This window comes from Microcebus murinus, chromosome 18, assembly GCF_040939455.1.
Source record: "Microcebus murinus isolate Inina chromosome 18, M.murinus_Inina_mat1.0, whole genome shotgun sequence".
NCBI classification, from domain to species: Eukaryota; Metazoa; Chordata; class Mammalia; order Primates; family Cheirogaleidae; genus Microcebus; species Microcebus murinus.
The window spans coordinates 20,511,438-20,525,523 of record NC_134121.1 but is presented as its reverse complement, the minus strand read 5'-3'; the positions used below and the strand labels follow the sequence as shown (position 1 = coordinate 20,525,523).

The window sequence follows — 14,086 nt, the reverse complement described above, 5'->3', positions numbered from 1 at the left end:
ATCCTTTGGATAGACATTTGGACTGTTTCTAGTCTTTCACTGGTATAACTATCACTGCAGTGAACATCTTTGTACGTACATCTTTGTGCCCTTGTAGAAATGTTTTTTTTCAGAGACTTTCCCTAGAGTGGAATTGCTGAGTCAGAGGGTGTGATCACTTAAAATCACAATAGGTATTTCCATGTTATCCTTTCTGGAAGAGTTGTACCTCAACTGCATACTTCCAAGATTGTGCCTTTCCCCTGGCATGGCCCCTCCCTTGGCACTGCCCCAGGAGTTAATCACAGTGGTCAGTGTGCCCCTGAGACCATCAGCTCCACGAAGGTAGGCATACTGTCCCCAGTTTGTGGCTGGCACAGTGCCTGATGCATCGTAGGCAATTGATCAGTACTTGCTGGTTGAGTGGGTAAGGGAATGAGGGGCTGGAGGATGAGGGTAGGAGCAAGCCATCTATGGGAAGTAACCCACTGGAGACTTTGAGATGTGGACTTGGTAGGTGTCAGAAATCTCAGTGGGTGCTCCCTCCATTGCCCATGGGGGAGTTCGTGCCCCTCACCCTCCCAGTGCTATTCCTGGCCACTTCTCCAAGTTCATCTCCTGCCCCTTTTTTTCTTTTGTCCTCTAGCCTTTTCCTTTTAGGGCTTCTTCCCTTTGCCTGGAAACCCTTCCTCATTCCCATACGCTGCTCAGAAGCCACTCTCCTCTGAAGCTTTGCCTCTCAGGCAGGGTTAGTGCCTTTGTCCTTTGTTCCCACTGTGGCTGATAAATGAGGACGCTGCCTCGTTTGCTCATACATCCTTCACCCCTAGCAGATCAAGAGCACCCCAACGTCAAGGGCTCTGTCTCACAGGTCTGTGTGTCTGCCATGCCAGGCCTTCTCTGGGTGTGCACGACCAAATGAACGAACAGATAGACGGACAGGCAAGATCAGGAGTCAAAGTGGAATATTCTTGTGGCTGTGTAGGTGTCAGATGCTGCAAACCTTGGTTGGGGTGGTGGCTTTGGAGGAGGAAAAGAAGGAAGAACCGAAGGACTCAGTAAAAGGGATGTGGGGTCTGAGGGAAGGAAGAGTCACAAGATGGTGGCCCCACCAACAGAAGCAGAGAAGGCAGAAGGGGAAGCTGGTTTAGGGAGGAGGAAGGGTCGCTGGGTCCAGGTGTGTGGCACTGAGGGGCTGTTGTTGGGACTTCCAAGTGAGGAGATCCAGCAGACGGTGCAGGTGTCAGACCTAGAGCCCAGCAAGACACTGGGCTGGAGATGGTGACAGGCTGCCATTGGCCTGGAAGGGAGGACGGATGAGTTCTCCAAGGGTGGAGAACAGAGGGCCGAGGCCTGGGACCCAGTGGGTGACTCCCACGTCTACAAGGAGGCAGGAGAAAGAAGGGCCGGCCCAAACCCAAGAATTGTCAGAAGTAGCACTTGCTTGGTCATGGGGGCTGAGGGCTTTGAGGAAGTCCAGACTGCAGAGGCCAGGGGGTGGGAGGGGGGCCTCTGGCTTTGGCATAAGGCAATCTGGGGGGCTTTGGAGCAGGCCAAAGCAGGCAATGTGGAGGACACAGGGAGGAAGCTTAGGTCCAGGGCTGGCTCAGGGCATTTGTAAGGGAAAGGGGACACCATGGGACTTGTGAGTCACTTCCCCTCCAGGAGGACTACTGAGGGCCTGAGTGGAGTCTGTGTCCGACGGAGGGGGCATTCGAGTTACTCACTGGAATTTCCAGCCAACTGGGGTGGGGTGGGGTAGAAATGCCTTGGATGTTCAGGGAGCAGCTTCTGAGAGGTTCGGGGTTTTGGGGAAGAAGTGGGTGTCCATCTCACCGTGCTGGATAAGGGTGTGGGGATACTTCAGGAGACTTCTAAGGGCACCTCATGTCCTCTTGGGTGGGGAAAGGGACACAGGGGGGACCCTTGGGGTTTTAGGCCCGTCCCCCATGCCGCCTGCTTGTCTGACCCGTGTGGGCAGCCCAGCCGTGCACTTGGAGCCACGGGGCGGGAGACAGAAGAACCTGTGGCACAGGGCCCTGAGCTGGCACACTTGTGCCCTGGGGAATGCCAGGCCCGGTTGTTCCCAAGCCCTGGGAACAGCCTTACCCGCCCAAACCAAATGAGGAATTGTGGCTGAAAAGGCCCTTCAGATGTGCCTGTGCTATTTATAACCCAGTCAGAGCAGGGACAGGGGAAAACCAGGGACTGGAGCAAGGGGACAGGGGTGTGCCTCTGCTGAACCCTGCTGGGACCAATGGCTGTTAGCCCTGGGGCCCCAGGGAGCCCACCCCAAATCCCCTGGTCTGTGTTTCAGCTTTGGTAGCAGGATGGAGCCTGTCTTGAGTGAGGGCAGGTTCTCTGCTGCTAACAGAGTGGCAGGAGCTTCCACAGAATTTGGGGGGAGTAGGGATAAGAAAGCACATCCATTCTTTCCCTTGTCCTCCTCTCTCCTCCTCAGTCCTCCACCCCGCTTGGAGGCTCAGCAAAGGGCCCTGTTCTCCGCTGAGGTGCCCAATGGAACAGAGAGTCACATGGACCCAGGATGGTGCACAATGGACCCTCCTTTGGAAACAGTTTTGACAATGTGACTCTTTAGCCTGTGGCCATACAGTTGTCATCTGACAGGAAATGTGATACGTGCGTGCGAGGCTAGTGCTGGACACCTGGGGCATTGATGGACAGCCCCAGACACTGCGTCACCTGGTCCGAGGCACTTACTCTACAGGTTTACAAGGAAAAGTAGTGGGTTGATAGTGTGTGAAGCTTTGATTCCAAGATGTCAGGTCCAGGAAGAAAGTGGGACAGAGGGGACATTCAGGGAACTCCCACTACACACACACACACACACACACACACACACACACACACGGCCCTCCTAACCTTCCCAAAGAAACAACCAGCTGCAAGAAGAAAGGCAGTCCCCTGGTCTGTGGGCCCAATCCAAGGCACAGATGGTTCATTTAGACCGCACTTTTAAAAAAATGTCAATGATTTGCCATCCTTTTAAAATCAGGAGATTTCAGGTAAGAATCCAGATTCTAGCATCTCTTGAACAATCAGAGATCAGGCAACATCGAGCCCGCATTGCCTTGGGCAGCCCGTAGCTTGAGCTGAGTGGTGGTGTCTTCAGCTCACCCAGCCCCTCCCTACCTGGCTGACTTTCCTGGTTTACAGCACCTGTAGCCTCCTGGCCTTTGCAACCTTTGCCCTGGATGTTGTGTTGTGAAAGAGCTTTCTTTGCCCCTAGGTGCTGCCCTCAGACTCCTCCTCCATGAAAGTAGGGGCATGTGCATCTCAGGACTAGGGAGCAAGGACATGAGCTTCACTCCCGGGGTGCATTTAGATTCTGTAACGGTGGAAGAAGCCCAGGGAAGCAGGCTGAGGGCGGGTTCCCTCGCCTTGTGGGGCTGGCTCTCTTGAGGGGACCCTGCTCCAGGGGGGTGGTACTGCTAGTCTCAGCAGCGGCTGGGAGTGGGGCTGCCGGGGATGCCTGGCTGCGCGTGCTCGGGCCCCAGCTGGCACCTCTTTTACAAAGCCATGGTCGCTCAGCCGTGTTGGGGGTGGCAGCTGTGGTTTCTCACCAGGCCTGGGCCGCCCGTCCGCAAAGGTGCTGGCGCCTGAGGCCGAGGTGCGAAGGGGGCTCGGGCTGGCGAGGCTTCCAGGGAGCCTCTGGGGGGCGGCTGCGCGGGGAAGCTGCTCGCCGCCCCCTGCCCGCTGGCCGGCGGGGCTCGGCTCCGAGTTGTAAATAAAGCCTGTCTCAGGGAAGCAGACCTCCCCCTGCGCCCGCCCGGCCGTCCGCGGCCTCCTCCCTCCCTCCTCCGCTCCTGCAGCCTCCGCCAGCCGCCTGCCTGCCGGGTGACCACAGAGAGGGAACGAGCGGCTCCAGCTCGCAAGTCAAGACGTGCATTTCCTGTGTGTCGAGAGCAGCCAGCGCGAGCCTCGGCGTCCAGAAAGGGCGGGCTCTGTGGGGCCGGGGCCGCGGCCGCGGGGCGCCCGGACCGAGCCCGAGCGCCGGGGAGCGGGCGGCCGGGGCGAGCGGAGCGGGGCCGGGGCGGCGGCCGCGGGGCCCCGCGTGCGCCCGGCCGACCCGCGCGCACCCCGGAGGGCCGCGGAGGGCTGGCTGCGGCGCGGCGGCCGCGTTCGCCCGGGGACCTCCCTGCGACGGCGGGGCGGCGGCCGAGCCCCCGCGAGAGGCGGCCGGCGGCCGGCAGGGGCTGCCCGGAGGCCTCGCTTCCCCTTTCTCGGGGTGGGGACGCGGGAGGCGGGACCGCGGCCGGCGCGCAGGAGGGCTGGAAAGCGGCGGCAGGAAAAGGTTCATAATGGAGCCTTTCATCGGGAGCCCGTGGCCAGGTGCCAGGACAGACTCCGGGGAGGCCGGCACGCTGGTGTAGGCCTGCCCTGCGCGCTCTTCCCCTCCCCGCCGCCCGCCTGCCTGCCTCCTGGGCGGCGCGGCGCGGCGCGGCGGCGGCTGCTGCGTGGACCCTGCTTCCTGTTTGCCCTCCGCGGGCTCCGGCTGCCATGGAGGAGGAAGAGGAGGCAATAGGCTTTTTGGACAAGGTTCTGGAGGACGAAGATGTGTTTCTCCTGGAGGAGTGTGAGCTGGGAACCCCGACCAGCCCCGGCTCAGGGTCCCCCTTCTTGGTGGCTGTGAAGGTGGGAACCGTGACACGCCCTGGATGCTTGTCGGGGAGGGGGCAGGGCTGGCAGCGCTCACTGCCGAAGCAGAGTGCGGGCAGAAATGGCTGATTCGTGCACAAACCTCGTGGGCGCGGGGGAGCCCCGCACTCAGCCAGCGGGGCTGGCGCATGCCTGCGAGGGGCTGCTAGGGGCTGTGGCCACTGGCAGCTGTTCCCGGGGGAGAGGAGCAGCCTGCCTCTCCTGCACCAGTTGTCCTCAGGGGGAGTGGCTGCCGGCCTTCCCCAGGCCAGCTGTGCTGAGGGCTTTCTCTGACAGTGACATGAGTCACCTGGTGGGCATGTCAGTGGGGTGAGCCTGCTGTCCTCAGAGGAGCTGGCTGACTTGAAACCGGTGGCCAATAATTCATTGTTTCCATGGCATAGGTAGGATAAGGACACTCATTAAGTAGGTGCCACAGGAGCCACCTTCTTCCTAGTGAGGACACTGGGGACTTGGGGTGTTGGGGCTGAGGCAAGAGAACATTAGGAAAGGTCAAGAGCCAGAGGTCACTGAGCTTCCTTGAAGGGAAAGAATTGGGTCAGCTGAAGGGAGGGGAGGTAACAACTGACTCGGAGGCAGGAGCCAGGTGGGCAGCAGAGGTGGGAATAGGCAGGAAGCATCTGCTGGACCCACTCATTGGCGGCAGGCATTCTCTGCAGCAATTCTGTCCTGTCCGGAGAGGTTGCCTGGAGGTAGAACAGGAGGGGAGTGGATGCATTAATGCCTTTGCCTTCTCTCTGCCCCTTCCCCAGGGGCAGGGCTTCCCCCTTGGAACCACGCCACCTCTGAGTCTAACATGGCACACCACAGTCTTCCTTTCTCTCTCTTGGAGCTGCCTCTAAGGGCTTTAACCTCAGCCTTTTGCTCAGCCCCTCTCTGTTCTGTGGCTAGGAGGGCCAGTGAGAACAGATGGATGACAGGGAGTTTGCAGACTGCCAAGCCAGGCTGCCCAACAGAGAGTGCCCATCTGTGGGCCCCAGAGGGTGTGGCACACAGCATCGCTGGGGATGGGAGGCTGTCCCTGAGCCTCTCTGGGCCTCTCCTTTCCTCATGGAAGATGGGGATCACAGCCCCGCCCCACCCACACTACAGTGTGGCTCTGAGGAGGAGCTAGCAGAGGTAAAAATAGACTGCAGACCCATGGTAGATGGCTGATGCCCGGAGTCTGGGTGGAGCGGTGGCTGCAGGCCTGGGTGGGGACTGGAGAGGCGCTGTACCAGGAGGCTGGCAGTGACTGGTCCCCGGCCCCCCACCCCTTGTTCTCCCATCTGGAGCCGGCTTGGAGCGCTGGGGGTAAGTCGCATCTCTCAATGGGCCCACGAAAGCTCTGCACTTGGGTCTGACCAGCCTTCCCACCGAGAACAGGATGGGAAAAGTCTGCTCATGAGCCATGAGCGCCAGCTGGGAGCTTAGCAAGCGTGTGAGATGGGTGGGATGTGGGATTCCTAAGGGGCCTACTCTGAGGAGCCCTCCCCAGGGGCACAGATGTGGGCCCACCCATAGACTGCCTCATGGGCCCACCACGTCTCTGAACTCTGGCTTGTACCTCAGTCTTAGCCCACATTTCATTCTGCTTGGAACTCTAGACATCTGCCTTCTCAATTATGTCCTGTTCTCCTTGGGGGCAAGGGCCACGTTGTGTTCATTGCTAAACACCGCGCAATGCTTGGTGTGTGGCTGGTGCCACTGAGAATTTGCAGAATGAGTGAGGCCCATTGGGGCTTGTGAAGGGTGTACCAAGTCCTTGGCCTTGTTCCATCTCAGAGGTGCTCTAAGGAGGTGGCCCATGGATGCCAGGGGGCCTGGACATGTATCACACCTAAAAGTGCCACTCCTCCCGGGTCCCCATGAGCACCTGGGTGAAGTCTTCCCCTCTGCTTTGCTGCCACGGTGTTCCTGATCTTGTCTCCAGCATGGGGTCAGGGGACCTTGCCTAAATGTTGGGGGCATCCAAGCTCCCTATCTCATCCTAGAATACCCTCCTCCTCTACCAGACTTGGCCTCAGAGACAGAAGACAAGCAAAGTAGCTGCAGAGAGGTGGGAATGATTGATTCATCATTAACAAACCTGTCAGGTGTGTTCTATTCAAAGCACCCTGCCTGGCGCTGTAGAGAAGACGAAATGAACAAGGCATGGTTCTTCCTCACAAGGAGTTCAGAGCAAGGGGGCGAGTACTCAGGCAATAGGAATATAGTGCAAAAGTAGTCAGGGCTGTGCAAAGGGTTCTGGAAAAAGAGTACCAAATTCAGAGGAAGACCACTTCTAGTTGAGTGAGGGATAGATGGCGTGTGTGAGCACCCACGTGCACATGGGTGTGTGCATGTGCATGGCCAAGGGGCATTTCTAGACGGTGCACTGTTGTCCTGGGCTGCCAATGGTCTTGGCACACTCCTTGGCCGCTGGTAGGAATCCAAGGCAATTCTCTCTTTCCTATTACTTTACTTCAGGGGCACTTACCTTAAATATTAATAATAGTTGCGTTCTGAGCATATGCCCAAATGCCAGTCCTATAAATCAATCCCATTTTTAGTGTAATTTCCAAGGTGCTTTATCTTCCTGGAGGAGGGATAGATGTGAAGTTGGTAGTGGTTTTGTCCAGAGCTGTAGCTGAAGTTTACTGCATCTCTACACCCAGACTTCCTTTGAGGAATTAATGATCTACAAACTGATAATGAGAATCCTGACAGCAGCATCACCTCCCATCTGTAAAACGGTGTACACTTTCTAAAAAATCCTTCCTACAGTTCTATTTAAAAGTATGCAGGGCTGATGGGGGCCTTGTAGCAGCTGCTATTTAAAGGAACTCATTTGTCAGGAATAAAAACCCTTTTGTAATGCAGATTAACCCTTCAGGTGTGATTCTGTGCCAGTTTTTAATGGATTGTCTGAACCTTCCGTATTTCTGTTTCACCTGCCCAGATCTCTTCTGCCTCCTCCATATGCAGCAGTGGCCATGCCTGGGTCCCCCATTTGGGTGTTTTCCGAGGTGTGGGCCGCACGTGGTGATTTAAGAGATGATTTTAGGTGGCACCTGGATATTTATTTTGCACTTTAATAGTTAAGTATATATTTTAATGTACATTAGAAAAAACATGACTTGCCCATCTTTCCTGTGATTACAAATACAACACTTAGGATAAGACTGTGCTTTTTAAAAAGTCAATTGTAAAGAACAATATTAAGTGAATAATATTAGTAGTATATGAGTATGGCAAAATTGTAAAGGTAGGATTTGAATAACTGAAGTTTCAAAACATTGCCTGGACCCCACGGGGCCTGCCTAAAACTTTAGACAGCAGCAGGGAACCTGGAATACAGGGGTCCACCCTTCAGGAGAATGGGGCAGCTGGAATTTGGTCTTGGTCCCCCGGCAGTTGCTCCTGTCCTCTCTGCTATAAATTCTGCTGAAGCAGTAGCTGATAGAGACCTCCCAGTGCCTTGTGCTAGGAAGAGGAAAAGTCTCTGGATGTCCCCACACTGCTTCAGCTTTGGAGAGGCACTTGGCGTGGGTGTAGCTCTCAGCCACAGGCAACAACCCCCAGGCCCTGGGGTCTCTATTCTGAGCAGATGCTGCTGCATGCTCCTTGCAAACCATTGTGACCCATGAGCCAAATTCTGTTGTTTTCAAGGATTCTCAGTCCCTCGCTGCTTGTCCTGTAGCTTTGAATCGCAGCCAAAGAGCTGGCCCTGCCTGTTGTCTTGGAGGAGGTCAAGCCAGAAAGCCAGACCTCACTGTTGTCTTGGAGGAGATCAAGGTTCCTGGAGAGATTTTTGTCTTGGCTTGGCCTAGAACCAAATCTTTATTTAGCCTCTAAACCCCTCTGAAAGACCCAGCCGGAACTGGGCAAGCCTTATCTGTAGATACTGCCCCTACCAGGGTGACCTGACATCTTTGATTTGGCAGCTTCAAGCTGAAAAACTTTCAGCCTAGCAGATTGGTAAAATGCTGAGGATGGATGAACGAGCCCAGCAGGGGCTGAGTTCTGCCCGTGGTGGCAGTAGGGACAGGTACCTTCCCTGTGCTGGGGGCTGGCAGGCTGCGTGGCAGAGGCTGTGGGTCTCTGAACTCTGCAAAGAACTAATGCGGGGATTCTGGACAGGAGAGCTCCTTGGGGGCAGGGACCACCTCCTTCATCTTTGTATTTCCAGTGCCTGGCACATAGTAGGGAGTGGATGGATGAATGTGGAGCCATGGCATTTTCTGAGACAAGAATAGGTCCAGAAGGATTGAAACAATTGTGAATTTCCAGACAGTTCTAAACCAGGATTATATGGGGTCTGAAAGCAAAGCAGAGATGGAAGAAGTCTTTGGTGGTAACTGAGCGACAGACCTCCTCTTAGTAAAATGCACAACATTCAGTTCCACATCCTTAAGCTCTCTGACACCTTCACTCCCATCCCAGCCAGAACTTCAGGGTGAGTGTGGCCCAGAGTGGGGACTCTTGGGGGTGACTCTTTATTGCCTTTTGGGGGGTGGGTCTTCCTGAACTGTCCTCTCCTCAAAAGCAGTCCTCCACGATTAGATCATGAAGATGGGGGTCAGCAGGGGAGGGCTGAAATGGGCCGTGCCAGGGCTGAGTGGTCTGTGCTCATGTCAGGAGGCACGGAGGCTGATTTGTGCCTGGGCCTGCAAATCACCAGTTCTTCACCCCATCCTGGTCCAACCAGCTCCACAGTTAATTTCTTAGTGTGCCACCAAGTGACTTCCTTTAGAGGGTGTTTGCCAAGCCCTCAGGCAAATCCTTGGTTGGCAGGGAGCAGTGGGGGGAGTGGGGTGCAGTGGGGGAGCGCTCGCCCCCAGCGTGGAGCATGAGTTCCCATTTGTCAGGCCTGGGCAGCTTGGGGAAGCCACCTAGGGTTTGGCCTCGAGGGGCTGGGGCTGGGGCTGGGGCAGGGGTTGGGGCTGGGGCTGGGCTCCTATCTCTGATCTTGTTCCTCAAGGGCATGCCCCAGGCTGCGCTCAGGCAGCTAGCAGTTTGCCCCCTCTGCGCCTCCAGGGTTAATGATAACACCTACCAGATTGTGAGATTCCAACGAGAAGCCCTTAGTACAGTTCCTGGTACTTATGAAGTCATTGATAAATAACTGCTGTCCTTCCCTAAAGCTGAGGGTCTACATTGGTTTTCTAATGCTGCCGAAACAAATCATCATTAAATGTAATGGCTTACAGCAGCTCAAATGTATCCTCATTCACAGAAGTCTGTGCATAGGGTCAGCAGGGCTGGTTGTTTCTGGAAGCTCTAGGGGACTGAATCCATTTCCTTGGCTTCTGCAGCTGCTAAAGGCCCCCTCATTCCTTGGCTCATGGCCTCATCCTCTGTCTCCAAAGCCAGCAGTGTAGCATCCCCCTTCTGTTGTCACCTCTTTTCTCTGACTCTGACCTTCCTGCCTCCCTCTTGTAAGGACCCTGTGATTACATAAGGCCCTCCTGGGTGACCCAGGATAATCTCCCCATCTCATATGTAATCGTATCTGCAGAGTCCCTTTTATCATATAAGGTACCATAGCTACCACAGGGTCAGATATTAATAACATTTCAGAGACTTTGTGGGCAGCAGCCTCCAGCACAGATCTGCCAGCCAGGTTGCTGATGGGAGGCAAAGGCCCCTCACCTGGGGACCAGGTGAGAAGAATGTGCACCTGGGAAAGCTGGTGAGAACACACTGGGGCAGGTCATCCGGTTGGGGGAAAGCAGCTCTTCTCAGGCTTATGGGTGTCTGATGGCCTCATTGTCCCTCCCAGCCTATGTTTAGGGTGTGCATTTGATGCCCACAAATGATCTGGGACCAGGTGTGGTGGCTCACACCTGTAATCCCAGCTACCTGGGAGGCTGAGGTGGGAGGATCACTTGAGGCCAGGAGTTTAAGACCAGTCTGGGCAACATAGCAAGATACTCATCTCTAAAAAAATTTAAAAAAAAAAAAAAAAAAAAAAAGGATTTCTTTGAGATTCCAGATAAGCATTTGATGCTTGAAAAAGCCATGAGAGAGTGAGGAAATCATCAGAGCAGTGGAAGAGTGCAGAATTTGGTGTTGGAGGACTTGGGGTGGAATCCCAGCTCTGCCTGGTTGTGTGACTTCCCTCTTTTTGAGTCTTGTATATTTCCCTTTATATAATGGTAAAATATAGTGCCTACCTGGATGGCGTGTTTGGGGGCTAAGAGCGTGGAGGACTCATAAGCCCTAGTCAACATTAGGTGTATCAGATGGTGTCAGCCTCAGGGGAGAGGTGTGTGGTACTGTAGGGGCTGCAAAGGCCTCCCGAAATCACTGGGCAGGGAATGAGGTTCCTTGAAGGAGAGGTGGGATTTAGACAAGGGCATTTTAGGCAGCAGGAATAGCAAGAACCAGAGGTCAGAAGCCAAACACTCCTGCCATGTTGAAAAGACCAAAGAGATCTCACGGCTGGCGGGGAGATGGGAAGGATAGGGAGAGACATAGGGCCACTGGAGGTGTTTAATTAAAGAATATGCTGGACCCCATGTCCTAGTTTAGGGTCATATATTTGCTTGTTCGTTTTGTTAAATGTCTGTCTCTCCCACTAGATTCTAAGCTACATGGGAGCAGGAACTCCTGTTTGCTTGTTTCCATTGTATCTACAGGGCTGGTGGGTGTTCAGTAATGTATTTGAATGAATGAATGAACAAATAACCTCACTGAATCCCCAAATGATCACATTTTGCAGTATTAATATTAGGGCCTTGACAAGCATCAGGGAAGCTGCATTCTCTGCAGATTGATCCAGCTCCGGTGTGTGGACAGGAAGGAGGAGGGAGAGAGAGAGGTAGAGGTCAGTTAGGAGAACCACAGCAGAGGGAAAAAGGAGGGTGGAACAGGAGGTGGAAGAGATTAGCAAGGAAGTTTGAAGGGCATGGTGTCAAATGTGGCAGAGGGAAGGGAGAGAGAAGGAAGAAGGGGCCAGGAGTGACTCTTGGGGCTCCTGGATGACAAGAAGAATGGCTTTATATTCTTTTCACCAAAGAAGGTCTTTTGGGTGCTCTCTCTGTGCCAGGCACTGTGCTACTTGATGGGCATCCAAGGCTAATGAGGGTCTCCAGTGTAGAGAAGCAGCAGTTTTGGAGAGAGGAGGGGGCTAGTTTGAGTCTGTGCCTTACAGAGGTGATCAGGAAGTGTTGGGGAGTGCAGAGCTAAGTTTGAGGGGCCCACAGTCTGTACCTTCTGTTGTGGGATTGAGCCCCTGGGGGCAGGAAGGTATGTATAGTCAAAAGAGTAGCTAGAGGGCCACAAGGCTGGGCTCTCACACCCACTTCCATTCCATTCTCTCTACCCCATTTCTCTCAGTTTATATATCACTTCCTCTGGGAGCCCCCTTGGTGCCCCAGGCTTAGACTTGGGCCCCTGCTGTGACCATGCCCTGCCTCAGTCCTGACTCTGATTTTCCCTCCTGAATGTCCTTATCCCCCAGCCCCCATTAACTGCCCAACAAAGGGTGGGTCCCTTGTACCTTGCTCACCACTGTAAGGTTGGCTCAGTGGATGGATGGATGGATGGATGGATGGATGGATGGATGGATGGATGGATATAAAATGAGGAAATGTGGGGAAAAAGTGGAGAGGGAAACAAAGCAAGATATTAGCAGTAGGAATATGAGTGTTTTCCCTTTTATATTTCTGTATATTCCAAATTTTCTATCATAATATCTGGCTTTTATCCCCTGTGAAAGTGTGAGTTAAAAGAAAAGATAAAAGGCAATAAAACAGACATAGGCCACTGCAAATTTTGGCCTCTTTTCTAATGAGCTTTGGCTTTGGGTCTGTGTTGGTGCAGGTGGAAGCGGGGAAAGGGCTGGAGATGAGGAAGCTGGTTCTCTCGGGGTTCCTGGCCAGCGAAGAGATCTACATCAACCAGCTGGAAGCCTTGTTGCTGGTGAGTACAGGGTATGCGCCGGGGCCTTCTGGTCCCCTTGTTGGACAATGTCATGCTCTAAAAAACTGCTTCAGGAGTTGGAAAGGTGTGGGGACCTGCCCCAGTCCTTCCCTGTGGACAGTCCGCAGCGGCTCTGCTTATATCTGGGCGCCAGGCAGCCAGGGTCATTGCCAGAAAGGGCTTGTGCCTCTGAGCTTCATCTCTCTATTACGCTGCTCTGGAAAGGCAGGAGCAGAAGGACAGGCGGTTTAGGGATAGCAGACACACCCACTGCCCACGACCCTGGTGCAGGCATTACTAATCTACCACAGCACTCTGTCCTGGTGGGGCCTTGGCCGCCTCCTCCATGCTGTGTTCTGGGCAGTCTCAACCAGTCAATCAGGTTGAGACCTCTTTGTCATCCTTGGTCCAAGTCCTTCCTCCTTCCTGGGAAAGTGGGCCGTTAGCACCATCCTGAAGCCCTGTGTCCAGAAACGTGAGGTGTTTTGAGAAGTGCCACAGCTCTGGGGCATTTGGCCAACCTCAGCCCCTGGTAGAGATGCCTCCATCTCCTTTCCAAAGCAGAGGCGTTGTTGTGAGAATCAGATGGGGAGGGGAATATTAAAATGTTTTCCAAAGATAAAAGTACCACGCAGATGTAAGACGTTTTTGCCTTGGAAGAAAGTGCTTATTAGATGTGTCTGGATATTATGCAGAGTGATTGTAGTGTATAAAGTTCTTTCCTCTGGGTGTTTTGCAGTCTGAGACATAAGATAATCATCAGAAAAAGGGGGATAAGAAATGTAAGTGTGGATCCGTGGAAACTCATTCTCACAAGAATTATAAGATACACGTTTCTGTGCTTGCTATGGCATGAGATGTTGTCTCTCGGTGTCCCAGGGGACCTGGTATTTATTACCCAAAGAATGCCTATTGAAATGTGAAGATACTTTGCAACACTCCGGGCTAGGTTAGTGGTAGATCTCACCAGGAGTTTATCGGTATGCACAGTGATGTGTTCCAAGTGAGGGACAGTAATGGCAGGTGGATAAGGAATCTGGTTTGGGGCCGGAACCAGGGCCAGACCGGACTCTGCCATTAATAGCAGGCTATTGTACTATTCCCAAAATGTATATCTCAGCCCATTAGTGGGTTGTGAAATTAGTACAGTTGGTTGTGAAATCAGTATAGTGGGTTGAACTAGCATTGTAAATTGAATGAAAGAGAAACTAGCATGGATCACACATAGTAAGGTTAAGTACTGTTTCATGAAGCTTTTGGTTTGTTGCATGTATGTACATGTATATATGTATGTAATTACTGGGTCCCCTTATTTCTTACATATGTTGTGGGTTCGAAAACCATTGGCTTTAGTTAAGCTATGCATAAACTCCTAGAACCTCAGTTTCCTCACCCAAAGATGAGAGTAATACTATTCCTTTTTCCTCTTTCTTCATGGGGTTGAGATCGGGTGATCCTTTGGGGACTTCGTATAATGCCAGGTCCTTAAGGCACTCAAATACTGGCTGGAAGAAGGAGGACAGGCAGACCTCCAGTCACA

At 53.6% G+C, this 14,086-nt stretch overlaps 1 protein-coding gene across 4 annotated transcripts in view; it reads left to right on the top strand.

Annotated features, from left to right (window-relative positions):
* Positions 1-14,086, top strand: part of ABR (ABR activator of RhoGEF and GTPase) — a 178,285-nt gene that overhangs the window by 95,995 nt on the left and 68,204 nt on the right. For 3 of the 4 annotated variants that reach the window (XM_012740555.3, XM_012740559.3, XM_012740556.2), the window contains exon 3: positions 12,448-12,546. In XM_012740555.3, the coding sequence (XP_012596009.3) occupies positions 12,448-12,546 (99 nt within the window). Of the gene's footprint in view, positions 1-4,150; positions 4,636-12,447; positions 12,547-14,086 lie in introns of those variants that run through there. The other variant, XM_012740557.3, reaches the window with a different exon arrangement.